We start from the raw sequence: 17,066 nt of genomic DNA, 5'->3' as shown, positions 1-17,066 counted from the left end.
TCAATTTGCCTCATAACTTATTAATTAGGATGTAGTTTGATAGATAAATCAATAAATCTAAACTCATCGACGAAGAATTTTAATTATTTTTCTCTTATATATTATTGTGCTATGATGTTTCTATTAATAATTAAATAACAATTGTGAAAATTGTGTACGGTAATATCCACTTCTTTTGTCAAGTTATGAATTTACCTGTAATTAAACTATGCACATCTATAATCTACAATATGTAATATATAAAGTCATACTATAAATTGAATTTTGTAGTTAAGATAGGTGATTAGTATAGGTGGTCAAAAAAAAAAGGTGATTAATGTAAAGACATTTGGAAATTAGTGTCTTAGCCAAAATGGAATTTGTAGTTAAGATAGGTGATTATTATAGGTGGTCAAAAGGTGATTAATGTAAAGACATTTGGAAATTAGTGTCTTAGCCAAAATGGAATGGAAATAACCTCACCCTTCAAATAATTTACCAAAACATATTTGTGCAGCTTACCAACTTATAAAGCTATTGATTCTCATATGAAATTACCAACTTTTATTGGGCTCTACTTACCAACATTTACTTCATTATTTCATACTGTTCTGACAACTTACGAACATTTATTTGGGAGCTCACCAGTGGATTGAATTTGCCTAAGAAGTTATAAACTCTTTTCAAAATTACCAACTATTCTCATAATTACCATCATTTATCAGTGGAACTTAAACTTACAAACCTTTCTATTTGAAATTATTGACATTATTTAAACTCAGTTACCAACCTTTATTTGATTAGTTAGTAATCACCAACTGTTTCGATAATCTACTAACCTACAAGCTACTAAACTCTTATACAAAATCATAAACTCTTGTACGGTAAGTTTATCATGTCGGTATTTGATTTAATTAAACTTCGTATAAACTATTGAAATGATTGGTAAATTGGAAAAATAAAATAAATGTTGTTAAGCAACTCAAATTAGGGTTGGTAGTTTCCTATGAAAATTAGTAACTTTAACATGCTCATGACTTAAGAAAATAAATGTTGCTGAATTTTAGATAATTGATGACTTCAAGAATCAAATAATGCTAGTACTTTTCTAAAAGTCGTTGAACGTTACCCTAACGTTTAACAGACGAAGCAAGTCACCAGTCAATTTTTGCTACCTACAGGGTTTTGCAATTGCCGACTCTTTCAAAAATTCAACAGTGTATCGTGTTTCACGGACCAAAATTGTCCAAAACTTGATCCTCTTTGTAGCCCACAATATATGAAAGAGGAGAAAATTGCCAAGTAGCTATCACAAACAATGCCCTGTACAGTAGGACAGAAGGAAAATGCCATCGAAACTCCGTACTCTTTTTTCGTTTCTTGTCATGATGAGTCGCCTAAGAATCACATGGAAGTGTCTAACATTCCATTTGGCCATACATAATAGTTTCCGTTCAATAGTAAATTTGTAACACCATTTATAAATTTTAAATAACCGTGGTAAAATCGTCCGACTTGCTACCTATTGATTAAGTAAATTGACTTGATTGTGGAACAATGTTAGCGACTTACGATTATCAATGTTCTAATAACTTACCACTTATGTTACATATTTACTATTGAGCTTGTGGATGGTAAAATTGTTATTTTATTGATAACTTACAAACAGTCATGTGCCTTCTTGTAAAAATGTAAAAACAAATGCTAATTTACCGTTAGATTTATGGATGATGAAATTGTTATTTCATTGGTAACATACAAACGGTTACTTACGCGTCTACTAGTAAAACCTAAAAACTAGCAGTAATCTACAATTGAGTATGTAGATGATAAAATTATTATTTCGTTGATAACTTACAAACAATTACGCGGTCACTTGTAAATTCTAAAAATAAGTAGTAATCTATTATTGAGTTTCTTGATGTTATAGTAAGATTTTCATCTCATTGGTAACTTACAAACAGTTATATGCCAACTCGTAAAATCTAAAAATATGTGATAATTGCTATTGTGTTTTGTGGATGGTAGAAATGTTATTTCACTGGCAAAAAGTCATGTGCCTACTCGAAAAAATTAAAATAAGCGGCAATTTACTACTGAATTCGTGAATGATAAAACTTTTACTTCACTAGTAAATTACAAATATTTACGCACTCACTTGTGAAATAAAAAAAATGATAATTTATTATTGGGTTCGTTATCATCACATTCCAAATTTAATACTGTCGTTACCTTTTTACCACCCACAGATGAAATTGCGTTTTATCCGGAAACGAAATTTTCGAAATCCACGAAAGGGGGAAGCACCACCGAAACGACAATTTTGCATTCTCTAGTCAAGTCAACCGAAAGCTATTGCGTGTATATTGGTCGTGATGCTTTATTGGAGTAAAGTTCAATTGTCTTTCCTTTCCGTAATTGTCGATTGTCGGAAAGTCCTTCAATCAGGACCATTCTTCACGCGTGTACCCCACCGAACTAGACCAAAGGCGCAATCTTCGCAGCTCTAAGATGGTGCATGGAAATTTCGTGTTCAAATTCCAGCTCAGTTGATGTGCTTGGTTGACCAAATAGTCAACTATCATGTTTATCAAATATAGTCTGCTAATTTTCGATTGGCTACGTTAACATTTAGTAAGTTATCTGGAAATGTCGAAATCCTAACGTTAATATAATTCTCAAGTTTATATTTGTTTGCTCTTTTTATAGTCTTAGAAAAATTTTACAATTAATTCCAAATATAATCAAATCATTTTATTTCTCCTCTTGAATCTACTTATTTGATTAAATAATCGGATAGAGTATCTATGGCGTTTGCTTTTGGCCGATCTCTGCGGGGTCAATGTTGATGTACAAAGACAACATTGATCACATAATGTCATTGGTTTTATGATCTTAAAATAAGATGAGCCAAAAGCAATTTCAAGGGATGTCAAGTTCTGATCTCAACACCAAAGGAAGATTTCTTTTATTTTTCCTTTTTTCCTAGAAAACATAAATATGGTCTTTAGTTTTTATTGAAAATTATGATAGAAAAAGAATTTCATTTTGTTGCGCAATATTGCCAAATTTTGCGAGGATTTTTGAAAGTGTTATAAGTCAAATTTGGGGACTAATGACATCTGGAAAATTGACACAAGATTGCCCTTATATTGGACGACTCCATAGTAAGTGTCGACTTTGTTTCGTTCCACTCTCTTCCCCGTGCCCTCTTCCAGCGCTCTTCTTCAACCTCTTCCGATGAACATTTCCATCGTCTCATGGCTTGTTCTTGCGATATCCACCATCTCCATTTTCTCCTACGTTGCTGGGGCTTCAGCTCCAGTCCGGTGTCGCGGAGTCGACCAGAGATCGCTCTTGCTCAAGCTGAGAAACAGCCTCGTCTTCAACGCCTCTGTGTCTTCCAAGCTAGTACAGTGGGACCAAAGCGTTGATTCATGGAGCAACGTGACGTGCGAGGATGACCTTGTCGTCGGTTTCGATTTGAGCAATGAGTCGATCTCTGACGGAATCGACGGTTCGTCGAGTCTCTTGAGGCTCGAGCTCCTTCGAAGACTGAATTTGGCGTTCAACGGCTTTAACTACTTGCCGATTCCTTCGGGCCTCGCAAATCTCAGCCGCTTGACACATCTCGACTTGTCCTATGCCGGATTCGCCGGGCAAATTCCAGCGGGACTATCGTGCTTGACGAAGCTACGCACTCTTGATCTCACTAGTGGCAGGGACTATTATCCGGCTTTGCTGTTCCTTGGGCAGCCCTCTTTGAGTTTGCTGATTGGGGATTTGAGGGAGTTGAGAGAGCTATACCTTGATGGGGTAGATGTGTCTGCTGAGGGAAGTGAGTGGTGTGACGCGTTGACTTCTTCAGTGTCGAAACTTGAGGTGTTGAGCATGTCTTACTGTTAGACATGGCTACGCTTCGGAATCGGCAGTGCCGAAACTTGAGGTGTTGAGCATGTCTTACTATTAGACATGGCCACGGTTCGGAACTAGCCGGTTCCGATTCGTGGCCATGTATGAACCAGAACTGGAATCGGCAGTTCTGGGCCAGTTTCGGTTCCGGCCCGCTTCAGAACCGGCTGGTAAAAATTAAAAAAATAAATTATGAAATAAAAAAATAATGAATTATCAAATTATGAAATAATAAATTATTCAATATAAAATGTAATCAAAATGTACATTGTAATCAAATTTGGGGAAAAAAAGAGTGAAAGAGATGGGGCTTGAACTTAATGAATTATCATTAAGCGCCTTACATATCTTCTTGGAGATAGAAGAATCAAAATCCATGTAGTTTTTTTACCCTCAATCGTCGCTACCCATTCTATGGTACCGGTACCGGTAGTGGTGGTATCTCTATCGTCAAAGAATTCGGATTTATTATTCAAATCTATCTCTTGTTGTCGATATTGAGCCTTCATTCAATCATCGACGCAAGCTTGAGCCTCCACTGATTCCGGAACTAATCTTGAATGTTGTTCATCCAAAATATTACCTCTGGCACTGAATGCTTTTTCGACCGCGTCTATCGAACATGGGGTTGCAAAAATTTATTTTGCAATAAGAAAAAATGATTGGGTATTGGCTTGCGTGCCTCTTCCACCAATCTAAAATTAAAAAACCTATACTACATTCGGATTCAGAAAACTCAAAGGAAACGGTTAGATATATCTCTAATGCAGAAATGTTTCCTATTACTCCCTTTTGCTTTTTTTGTCTATGTAATAAAAGTTGGTACCCTCTACTAATTTACCTGTACTCTCACTTTGTGTCTCGGTAGATTGAGAAGATCCAATATCACCTCCCTTAGTATAAAATTCATTATATAATTCTATTACTACGTTTTTAACCTCCCTTAGTATGGTTGCAACATCTATCGTATTAGAATGTAAACATTAATAATATATATGCAAATAATCACCTAAACCATTTAATTTGCAACGTGGATAAAAAACACAAGCAACTAAATAAATAATGGGAATTTCGCTATAATAATGTAGCTACTTCATTCTTATTATTACTATAGTATTTGGTAATTCAACATTATTTTTATATTCCTCAAAAACTCCGACAATATTAATACACTCTACAAAAAATAAATGCATAGTAGGATAATAAATAACGGACAAAGTATAAGTTGCATAATTAAAAACCTTTAAAATATCTAATTTTTTTTTACAAATATCCCACTCTTGTGGGTATAAATTAATCTGCGATATATTATTAAAAATGAATGCACATAATAAATCTTTATATGCAAAAGATTCATTAAGTAAGTGGAAAGTAGAATTCCAACGAGTTGGAACATCTCTTAGAAATCTTCTTGGCCTTTTTCCATTTACTTTACAGAATTTACTCCATTCTTTCATTTTTTGGGGATGTTTTCATAAAAATTAAATCGTTGTTTTTATTGGTTCAAGAAAAATATCAAGAGTTTTCAAACCATCTTGTACACATAAATTTAAAACATGACAAGCACATCTAATGTAAAAAAATTTTCCGCCAAAAGTGAATCTACAAATATTTTCTAAATCAGTAATTGAAGCAGTATTTGCCACGGCATTATCAAAACCAATTGAAAAAATTTTGTTAAGCAAACAATATTCTTCTAAAATTTGCATAATTATTCTATAAATATTATTTGCCGCATGCTTACCATCGAAAACTCTAAATGCGAGGACTCTTTTTTTAATATTCCAATTGTCATCTATCCAATGACATATTATGCCCATGTAAGAATGAATTTGCCAATGATCACTCCAAATATCACTACCTATATGCACACATCCATTAAATTGCATAAAAAAGTTTTGTAAATCTTTTTTTCCATTTTTGTAAAGATCTTTAATTACTCGTTTAAGTGTATTTCTAGGAATACGTTTTGCTTGTGGAGCACAAGCTTTTTGTACAAATTGATTAAAACCAAATCTTTCTCCAAAATTAAATGATAAATGCTCAACGGAAACAAATTTACCTAATTCTTCCTTATAAGTTTTTTCATTAAAACGAAATAAATGAGAAGTGTTAGGATTGACGTACTCGGAAATTTGTTGTTGCTTGGTATCGATTCCCGCTTCGGTTGGATGTTTGCTCCTAAGATGTCATTTGAATGTTCTGTATCCTTGTCCACCTGTATATTTATATATTGCCCCACAATGTTTACAAATTATATCATACCTTTTTGGACCAATATCAAACCTTTCCGTTTTCGTAAAGTGGTCCCAAATATCAGATGTAAGTTCCCGCTCTGCCTCCTTTGTTGTTGACATTTCGGCATGAAGACTTTCTTGTGTTGGACGAGCTCCACATTGGGAAAAATGTTGATTTCATCATCTTGAAAATCTGCATAATCACGAGGATCAAAAGAATATTCGGATTCCGTCATTCTATTCTTACCTTTGCCAGTTGCCGCTTGACTTCCACTTGCCATTTTTCGAGTGGATTGAAAGAATTGAGCAAATTGATTGGGAGAATTAAAAGAGAATTGCGCGGACTGAAAAAATTTATAGAATTCGGATTGAGAAAATTGAGAGAATTTATAAGAAAAAAATGAGAAGGAAATTTAGGGAAAAATAATAATAAATATTAGCAACGGCTACTTTAAAATATATATATATATATATATTAGCCATTGCCAAGGCCAAGTGGCCAACGACCACTTGCCCTGGGCCTGCAGGCCCTGCTCCAGTTTTTTTTTTTTGGAACCGGGCCCGGAACTGGCGGCTCCGGGCTGATTCCAAAATTATTGGAACCGGGCCCATAGGCCACAGGCCGGTTCCGGTTCCGAACCGCTGGCCCGGTCAATGGGCCAATCCCGGGTTTGACCCTGGCCGGTTCCGGGTCGAAACCGGCCCGTGGCCATGTCTACTTACTGTTCTCTGTCTGGTCCTATCGGCGCTTCTCTTATGGGTCTTGCTAATCTATCTATCATCCAACTCAATCATAACAACTTGTCCACCACAGATCCTAATATCTTGCGAATTTCTCCAACTTGAAAACTCTGAGCCTAAGTTATTGTGGCCTGTAGGGGGAATTTCCTCCTAAAATCTACCAGGTACAAACACTTGAGACCCTTGACATATCAGGCAACGAACTCCTTCGAGGTTCTTTGCCAATATTTCCGGAGAATAGTTCTCTTCAGACAATGGTTCTGAATGACACAAATATTTCCGGGAGGCTCCCAGATTCAATTGGTAATATGAGGAATTTGTCCAGAATAGAATTAGTGGATTGTAGCTTTTATGGAAATATCCCAAGCTCTCTTACCAATCTCTCGCGATTGTCTTATTTGGACTTGTCATTCAACAATTTTACTGGTTCTATTCCATCACTCAGCAAGTCCAAGAATCTAACACATATCATTTTGTACTACAATAATCTAACTGGTCCGATTGATTCAACAGAATGGGAATCCCTCTTGAGTCTTCTTATTCTCAACCTAGAATTCAATTTATTTGAAGGAAATATTCCTTCATCTCTGTTTACACGTCCATCAATTCGAGAGCTTCGACTTTCCAACAACCGATTTTCTGGTCAATTGAAGGGATTTTTTAATGCTCCATTGCAAATGCTGAAAACACTTGATTTGAGCAACAACAATATAGGAGGTGAACTACCGACGTCTATATGGGAACTCCGAGGGCTCAATGTCCTCTCACTTTCTTCCAATAATTTTAGTGGCTCATTTCATATTAATTTGGTTCAGCAGCTGAGAAATCTTTGGGATTTGGATCTTTCCTACAATCATTTTTCCATTGATGCCACAAATACGGCTCCCCAGGACTCTTCATTCCCTGACCTTCAAGACTTAAATTTGGCTTCCTGCCAATTGACGACATTGCCTCGGTTTTTGGCTAACCAGTCCACATTGTTCTTCCTCGACCTCTCCCACAATTATATAAAAGGGGATATACCGAGATGGATATGGACACTAGAAAATCTTAACCATCTCAATCTTTCCTCTAATTTCTTTGAAGATATGGAAACACCTCTGGGCAATCTTACCTTTCCTTTGGATTTCATCGACCTCCATTCAAACATGCTCCGAGGGAATATGCCACCCTTGTCGTCATATGCTTCCTACTTTGATTTCTCAAGTAACAAAATAAATGCTATTATTCCGGATGACATCAACATACTAAACTCGATGTTCTTCTCCCTTTCAAAGAATAATTTCCTTGGGTCCATCCCGAAGTCAATTTACAAAGCTGGTTATCTTGATGTGCTTGACTTATTGCATAACCATCTGAACGGAACTATTCTTGATTGTTTAATGATGGCATCCCCAAAGGTATTGAATCTGCAAAATAACCAGTTGAGTGGTGATATTCCGCAAAACATCTCGTCAACATGTGATTTGAAGATATTGGATATTAGTGAGAATTTCTTGCAGGGCTAGATTCCGTTGTCGTCGGCAAATTGCATGACGTTGGAGATTGTGAACATCGGCGACAATCAAATAGATGGGGCATTTCCATGCCCATTTCCAGGCAATATCGAGTCTCCGTGTCCTTGTTTTACAATCCAACAAATTGCATAGGGAAATTAGATGTCCGCATAGTCCCAGCACTTGGCAAATGCTTCAAAATATCGACCTATCTTCCAACAATTTCAGCGGCACATTGCCTGTGAGTCTCCTCGCATCTTTGGAGGCTGTGAAGGCCAATGTAGACTTCAATCTTTTTATGTATGAGTTATTCCAATTAATGGATATCTATTATCAAGATACAATGGGTGTAACCTTCAAAGGTCTGAAGCTAGAACTCGTCAAGATTTTGACTATTTTCACGTTGATTGACTTCTCGGCCAATAGATTGGAGGGTCCGATACCAAACACACTTGGAGATCTCAAAGCACTTTATTTCCTCAACCTATTGCATAATGCCATCTCTGGTTCAATTCCTCCTGTTTTAGGGAATCTGGATCAGCCAGAGTCGTTGGGCCTGTCATGGAACTATCTCAATGGAACCATACTTGCTCAGCTTGCAAATCTTCATTTCCTTTCGTTCCTGAACCTCTCAAAAAATCGACTTGTGGGAAGCATCCCGACTAGTCAACAGTTTCTCACGTTTTTCGAAAGTTCTTTGGAAGGAAACCTCAGATTGCGTGGGCTTCCGCTCAACAAAAGTTGCTCAACTACAACGAATGGGACAGAAGAAGCGAGTAGTGTTCCAACTCAAAGCAACATAGATGATGACGAAGACAATGATGATAGCAAGAAGTGATTTTACATGGGCATACCGCTTGGATTCGTGGTTGGCTTCTGGCTATTTTGTGGTCCGATAGTGTTTATCAGATCATGGAGGTTTGCTTATTATCGATTCTGGGATAAAGTGTCGTTCAGACACTCATGACCATGAAGATTTCCACTGAGGTTCAGTTGCTAAACTTGGAAAAGAGTCTTTTCCTTCTTTCTTCTCTTCATAATTCTTCATCACCTAGCATGCTTCTAAATATCCTTATCTATTGATCTTTCCATTTTATTATTGATATGCAACTACCTAGGTGATCATGAATAGCCTATATGCCACATGACAATTAAAGATGCAATTTTATGATTTTTCTCACTAATCTACATGAACTAGCAAACTGTATCCTATATGCTTGAATAAAACGCAGTAAAGGTTTGATCTTTCCTTGAAAGATTCTATCTTTTTGACATGAGCGAAGTAATCGATAAAGGTCGAAGCTTTAGCCTATTTTCCATGAATCTCAGCAAAACAGATGATCAAAATTCTTCCAAGCAAGACAAACCCTAACCGAGATGCAAGGAAATTAAAATAAGGGCAATCAATACGAGACAACATTAAACATATGCAATCAAACAAGGAGGGGGCGAACCAAGAGCACCAAGGGGACCGGCCATGAACAACATGCAAAGGAATTATCAATTCAATCCGATCCCTTAAATGTTAACATGCAAAAAGATCATCCTTATAATTCAACCAAGGACAAATCCACGCAAAAAGAGATATATCTAAGTAATAAAGATGCGACCCTTCTCTGATTAAGTTCATCCAAGGGGAATCAAAACATGGCAATCTATCAACCCTATTAACATGAGCAATTTAGAGATAAACATGGAATCAACAATCCCTGCATGTAAATCATGATCAATACTTGGCCATAGACATGCAATCGAATCATGGACACGAGCCGATGGATATGCACTCGAGACTAGATAGAATTCAATTCCTAGGTGTAAGGGATGAAAGTCTTACTTTCAATGGACACCAACACCGAGAACACCACAACCTTGAGTATGGACATTGGGATTGGAGGATTGGACGCCTCTGCACGAACAGTTTGTGAATTCTCTGATTCAACGAGGCAGATTTAGTAACTTCTCTTGCTTGTTTCGAGGTTAATATGAACTCAAAAGGCTATGTTTCAAGCACCAAAATAATCATCTTCGAGTGTACTTTCCTACAATATATTGCTAGCACACTGATGTAAAATATATTGCGCAACCACCTACCTTCTGCTCATGTATGTTGACTTGATTTTGCAACAATGTTAGTGATTTGCTACAAGATAAGAACAGCACAAGCGTCATAATTTTTGTACAGCGCTTAATTGAGTGCCATAACTTTTTTTTTTACTACTTGAGTGTCGTAACTTTAAAAAAAAATTTCACGCTAAAGTGCCATAACTTTCAATTGATCATTTGAGTGTCATAAATTTTTTAAAAACATTCACCTAAGTGCCGGAAATCCAACGTGTCATGAACTTGTGGTGAATGTTTTCAAAAAGTTTCGATACTCAAGGGATCGATTCAAAAGGTATATGCTCAGGTGATCGCCAAAAAAAAAAGTTATGGCATTTACGTGAGTGCCTTATATAAGTTATAGAACTCAAATCATCGAAAAAAGTTATTGTACTCAAATGAGCGATGACTTTCAAAGCCCATTCGGCCATTGAATTCAAATTTGGCCCGATTAGCTTGACTCAAACCCAAACCCGTTTGCTCATGAATTTGACCCGCAAGACTTCAATCAACGTGTGCGCTCACCTGACCCATAAGGGTTGAGATTCCGAGATATAAACAGAGATCGGTTCCTTCTCCATTGCCGCTAGTCCCCAACTTCGACCGCTACAACCTTGTTGCCGATCGTCGCTCGCGCGGTACGGAGAGACGCGCCTCCGCACGGATTGAGTTCGAAACAATTGCGGAGTACACTTTTGAGAGAGATTCCACCATAAAATTTCCCTCAGGGAATCGATTTCCAGAGACTACTTTCTCGTTTCTGGCTCATCACCGCGCCCAAGGCGACGTAGCCATCGCCGGACCCCCACCTCGCGAGAAGGCCCCTTGTTCAACTCTGTTTCGCGGCCGTGAAGATTGAAGTGGCCCAAATTGGCTTGAAACTCGTCGACGGGTCTTCGGTTTAGCCGACGACAATCATGAGAGCTCTCGATAGTTGATTGGACTTAGCTTGGCTTCATCAACAAGGTAATCTCCGATTCTCCATCATGCTATGATTCTGGCGAAGGTGAATCGAATGTGGAGCTCGTTTTGCTTCGATTAGGATCGGTCATGTTAGAGTCGCGTGTTTGATTCCGAACTTCGCATGTTGATTTCGTTTGCGGCATGGTCACAAATACGAGCTTAAAATAGCAAAAAATCTGCTCCTTAACCGATTGACTGCAATCTGTTTGACAGAATGTCTATGAGGTTTCAATGCGAATTAGTTTCGTTGTTTTCCTGAATCCGAAAGCATGCTGACATAGATTAAGTTGATGTTAATTGATTGGAGTTCTGGTGTTTTCACAATGGCCGAATACATTTATGCGAAAATCTACCTCGGCAATCTCTACAACGAAACCTCACGGTAACATCTCAGAGAGAGAGAGAGATGGGCAAAGAAGAGAGGAGCGAGAAAGCAGGAGGGCCTAGCTTTCCAACGATTTCAGTGGTATGCTGCCTCAAGATTTCCTGAAGTCTCGGGAGGCCATGAAGGTTAAGTCGCACTTTGACCATCTTCAATATCCGTTTCTTTCATCGACCAATCTCTATTATCAAGACACAGTTAGTGTTACTTTCAAAGGTGTGGAGATAGAACTCACGAAGATCGTAACAGTTTTTCACCTCGATCGACTTCTCGAGCAATAGATTCGAGGGTCCAATACCAGAAGCATTGAGAGATTTTCGAGCACTCTATTTTCTCAACCTGTCGCACAATTGGCTTTCAGGGCCTATTCCCTCGTCATTAGGAAAAGTACAGCAGCTCGAGTCCCTAGACTTGTCACAGAAATATCTGCATGGGACAATACCGGTGCAGCTTTCAGATCTGAACTTCCTTTCATGCCTGAACCTCTCCTATAATCAACTTGTTGGTATGATCCCAGCAAGCAAACAGTTTCTCACATTTTCAGAAGGTTCGTTTGTAGTTAACAAAGGATTATGCAGGTTTCCACTTGACAATTGCTCAATCACCACCAATCCTGAACAAGCTGATGCTGTTCCAACTCAAAGGTCTGAATGTCGTGAGGAGAATGGTTGGATTGACATAAAGTCGTTTTACATGAGCATGCCACTAGGATTTGCTGTCGGCTTCAGGGTTTTTTGCGGGACACTAATATTTATCCAGCCATGGAGGCGTGTGTATTATCAGTTTTGGGATGGCTTGCTGTTCAGACTTTCGCAATGTTATCATGTTCGCTAAACTTTGGTCATTATGCTTGATTGGAGTAAGTTCACAGTTTTTCCTCTCCATGATTGTCCATTTTAAACTGTCAAAGGTCTATGAAGTAGAACTGAGGAGGTGCATCTAGTAGAAGATGATTGGACTTGAGAAATTCAAGACCTGTATGTCTATTGCTAGGAAAGGCCTTCAATAAAGAAATTCTTCAAGTTTGAATAACATAAGATTTCTTCAAATATGTACTGTGCCAATCTGGACCAAGGGTGCCATCTTCCCAGCTCTAACAAGGTGTATGAAATTCACATGCTTGGCGTGTGCAATTGGAACCCGGGTGGCTCGTTGACTTCATCAATGGTCTGATTAGTGATTACTGCTGCTTTCAAGTCGACATTAATGTTATATAGAAAATATAGTCTGCTAATTTCAATCAGCGGCGCACGCATTTAGTAAGTTCTCTAGAATTGTTAAATCCTGCAATTAATATAATGCTCTTCATCGTACCTTAAATTATGTCATGGACTAGTTCCATGTAGTAGCGGACGGTCTAGAAAGCAAATTAAGAGTAGCAGCGAAGTGTTATCTCATTGGTCTGATAAGATTTCCTTAAATATGTTTCTGAAACTGAGTTTCTGAGGTTTGTTACTTGTTGAGACGAAAATGCACGTAAATGGCCAAAAAAGCCAAAACGACAGTAAAAACTAAGAAAATGAAAGCAGCGGTAGTCGAGATGGAGGACCAAGGGCTGCCGAAGTATGAGCACTTGATCCCCATCCATCTCGCATGCCATTTGTTCTGGTGGTATCTGGTCACTTGCCCGAAGAACTCTGACAATTAGCTCGCGCTAGTACGGAAACCGACATCCTTAGCGAGATAATTGAAGACTCTCGCAACCTCCTGGTCGGTTCCCAGAATCATACAGCACTAAGACAAGGAGATTGTACCCTCTCGGGCAGGCTCACTAGACATCCCATGAGGATCACTTAACTTATGTGCTTGGAACAGTAACAGTTGTGCTACTCGAGATGCTGACATCTCTGTTAAATATTTCAATAGTAGAAATATACCGGAGGAGCTTAGATTCGAATTGTGTGACAGTATAATCAAAGAATGTGTTTCACTAGTAACCATATAAGTTCAATAGGCACGATAATTGCTTCACCTTAGTTTGAAAGGAAAAGAAATGTCATAAATGTGAAGGAACGAAAAAAAAAAAAAAGAAGACCAAGAAACACAGTTCAATTAATAAATAGGGCTTGGAGAGATTCGAACTTAAGACCCCCAACTTTGACACCATATCAAATTTTATGAAATCCCTACCGACTGTTCTAAAAGCTTAAGTTATTAGATGAAGACTCGATTTATTATTTAACTATTCTAACATCCTCTGAGTAATGTTTTTATTTTCTTTAAATTTTCCATGATTAGTCAAAATCTATAAATAATAAGAAAGTTGGGTAGAATGGAACTTTGTATAGTTTAGCCACACCATCACAAAGCTCAATGCCCTCCTGCTTCCGTGACATTAATTAGACATATTACTATACATTAATTAGAAAAAACCTCATCATCTCATTTAATTTAGTATGATATTTGTAAAATAATATATCCACATCAATTTGCCTTATAAAATTAATTTGGATGTAGTTTTTGATATATAAATCAATAAATCTCACCAATGAAGAAATTTATTTATTTTTCTCTTATATATTATTGTCGTAAGATGTTTCTATTAATGATTAAATAAGAATTGTGAAAATTATCTAGGGTAATATCCATTTCTTTTTTAAAGTCATGAATTTACCTGTAAATTTATCTATGCACATCTATAATCTACAATCTTTAATATATAAAGCTCATACTATATATTAAATTTTGTAGTTAAGATAGGTGATTGCCACCGGTGGTCAAAAGGTGATTAATGTAAAGACATTTAGAAAGTAGTGTCTTAGCCAAAATGGGATGGAAATAGCCTCGCCCTTTAAATAGTTTACCAAACCATACTTGTGTAACTTTACAAACTGAGTCTCATACGAAATTACCAACTCTTAATGGGCTCTACTTACCAACATTTACTTCATTATTCCATATTGTTCAGATAAATTACGAGCATTTATTTGGGAGCTCACCAATGGATCAAATTTGCAAAAGAAATTATCAACTCGTTTTAAATTACCAACTATTCCCATAATTACCCTCATTTATCGGTGGAACTTAATATTATAAGCTTTTACATGAAATTATTAACTTTATTTAAACTCAGTCACCAACCTTTGTTTGATTATTTATTAATCACCAAAGGTTTTGATAATCTACCAACCTACGAAGCTACTAAACTCATACAAAAGCATAAACTCTTGTGTTGTAAGTTTATCATGTTCGTATTTGACTTAATTGAATTTCATATAAACTATTGAAATGGTTGGTAAATTGAAAAATTAAAATACATGTTGCTAAGTGACTCAAATTAAGGTTGGTAGTTTCGCATGACAATTAGTAACTTTAACACTCTGGTGACTTAAGAAAATAAAGGGAAAATTCCAAATAAGGTTTGAAATGCCCTCATTTTCTCAAATAAGAGCATGAAGTGGACTTTGTATTAAATAAGGGTATAAAGTGCCTTTATTTTCTCAAATACGGATTTGAAGTGGATTTTGTTTCAAATAGAGGCATGAAATGGCTATGTTTGTTTCAAACTTATTGGATAATAAGGGAATTTTCGTCCTTTTAATTTTTTTTACTTTTTTTCCTTTCTTTTCTTTTTTTCCTTTTGCTTTTTTCTTTCTTTTTTTGGTTTTCTTTTTTGCTGCCGACCACCGGCAAAGCCCGGGAAGGGCTGGGCGACCCTCGCTCAGCCCGATCTGGCAAGGGCCACCCTTGCTGGCAACAGGTGGGCGAGGCCAATCCTCGCTAGATCTAGTAGAGGGTTGCCTCGCCCATGGCCGTCATGGCCGTCCCTCGCCTGTTGCCGGCAAGGGTGGCCCTTGCGTAGCCCTTCCCAAGCTTCGGCAGTGGTTGGCCAGCCACTGGTGAAGCACAAAGAGAAAACCAGAAGAAGGAAAAAGGAAAAGAAAGGAAAAAAGAAAGAAAAAGAAAAAAGAAATAAAAATAAAAAATATTTAAAATTAAAATGGTTTTTGGACGAAAATACCCTTGATCGGCCGGCGACCGATGAGGTCAAGCCCTTATTTGGACTCTTATGGCCACTTCAGGCCTTTATTTGAGACTAACATTCATGCATTTATTTGACACTAAGTCCACTTCAGGCCCTTATTTGAGAAAGTGAAGTCACTTCGGGCCTTTATTTGGAATTTTCCCGAAAATAAATGTTGGTAAATTTTAGAATAATCGATAACTTTAAAGAATCAAATAATGCCGGTACTTTTCTAAAAGTGGTTATACGTTACTAACGTATAACAAACCAAGTAAGTCATCGGCCAATTTTCGCTACCAATGGCTTTTTACAATTGCCAACTCTTTCACAAATTCAACAGCATAGAACAGTGTCCCGTATTGTGTTTCACGGACCAAAATCCTCCAAAACATCATCCTCTTTGTAGCCCAAAAAATATTAAACTGGGGAAAATTGAAAAGTAGCTATGACAAACAATGCCCTGTATAGTAGGACAGAAGAAAAATGCCATCCAAGCCCGTACTCTTCCTTGTTTCTTGGTCACGATGAGTCGTCTAAGAATCACGAGGAAGTGTCTATCACTCTGATTGACCCATATGGAATTGTTTCCGTTCAATAATAAATCTACAACACCATTCATAAATTTAGAATAACAGTAGTTAATCGTCCGACTTGCTTCCTATTGATTAAGTAAATTGACTTGATTGTGCAACAATGTTAGGGACTTATGATTGTCAATGTTCTAATAATTTACCACCTATGTTATATATTTACTATTGAGCTTGTGGATAAAATTGTTATTTCATTAATAACTTACAGACAGTTACGTACCTTCTTATAAAATATATAAAAAGTGCTAATTTACTATTAGATTTGTGGACGATGTGATTGTTATCTAATTGGTATTATACAAACAATTACTTACACGTCTACTAATAAAATCTAAAATCTAAAAATAAGTGGTAACTGCTATTGGATTTTGTGGACGGTAGAAATGTTATTTCAATCGACAAATTGCAAAAAGTCGTGCGCCTACTTGTAGAACCTAAAATAAATGGCAATTTACTGCTGAATTTCTGAATGATAAAATCTTAATTTCGTTGGTAACTTACGAACATTTACGCACTCACTTGTAAAATAAAAGATAGCAAGTGATAATCTACTATTGGGTTCGTTATCATCCACATTTCAAATTTATTACCGACGTCACGTATTTCCATCCACATACGAAATTCAATTTTATTCGGAAATGGGATTTTGGAAATCCGCGAACGGCGGAGCACCACCGAAACAGCAATTTTGCATTCTCTAGT

The 17,066-nt window shown here is 37.1% G+C and overlaps 3 protein-coding genes and 1 long non-coding RNA gene across 4 annotated transcripts; all 4 read left to right on the top strand.

Moving 5' to 3' along the window:
• The first annotated feature begins 3,219 nt into the window (after positions 1-3,219).
• On the top strand, positions 3,220-3,885 carry LOC115685152 (receptor-like protein 7). The gene has a single exon (XM_030610167.1). The coding sequence runs from the start codon at positions 3,220-3,222 to the stop codon at positions 3,883-3,885; it is 666 nt and encodes a 221-aa protein (XP_030466027.1).
• Positions 3,886-7,123: 3,238 nt separating this feature from the next.
• Positions 7,124-8,377, top strand: LOC115685151 (leucine-rich repeat receptor-like serine/threonine-protein kinase RGI4). Its single transcript, XM_030610166.1, has one exon. The coding sequence runs from the start codon at positions 7,124-7,126 to the stop codon at positions 8,375-8,377; it is 1,254 nt and encodes a 417-aa protein (XP_030466026.1).
• Positions 8,378-8,441: 64 nt separating this feature from the next.
• Positions 8,442-9,203, top strand: LOC115685150 (receptor-like protein Cf-9 homolog). Its single transcript, XM_030610165.1, has one exon. It carries the CDS (start codon positions 8,442-8,444, stop codon positions 9,201-9,203), a length of 762 nt encoding a protein of 253 aa, XP_030466025.1.
• A 1,730-nt stretch (positions 9,204-10,933) lies between these two features.
• LOC130139469 (uncharacterized) lies at positions 10,934-12,692 on the top strand. Its single transcript, XR_008817639.1, has 2 exons — positions 10,934-11,431; positions 11,823-12,692. It is a non-coding gene; the product is annotated as an uncharacterized LOC130139469 (long non-coding RNA).
• Positions 12,693-17,066: the final 4,374 nt, after the last annotated feature.

This window comes from Syzygium oleosum, unplaced genomic scaffold (genome assembly GCF_021117445.2).
Source record: "Syzygium oleosum isolate NSW1041296 unplaced genomic scaffold, Sole_v2.1 Sole_v2.12, whole genome shotgun sequence".
In the NCBI taxonomy this organism is placed as follows: Eukaryota; Viridiplantae; Streptophyta; class Magnoliopsida; order Myrtales; family Myrtaceae; genus Syzygium; species Syzygium oleosum.
This window is presented reverse-complemented; position numbering and strand designations above follow the sequence as displayed.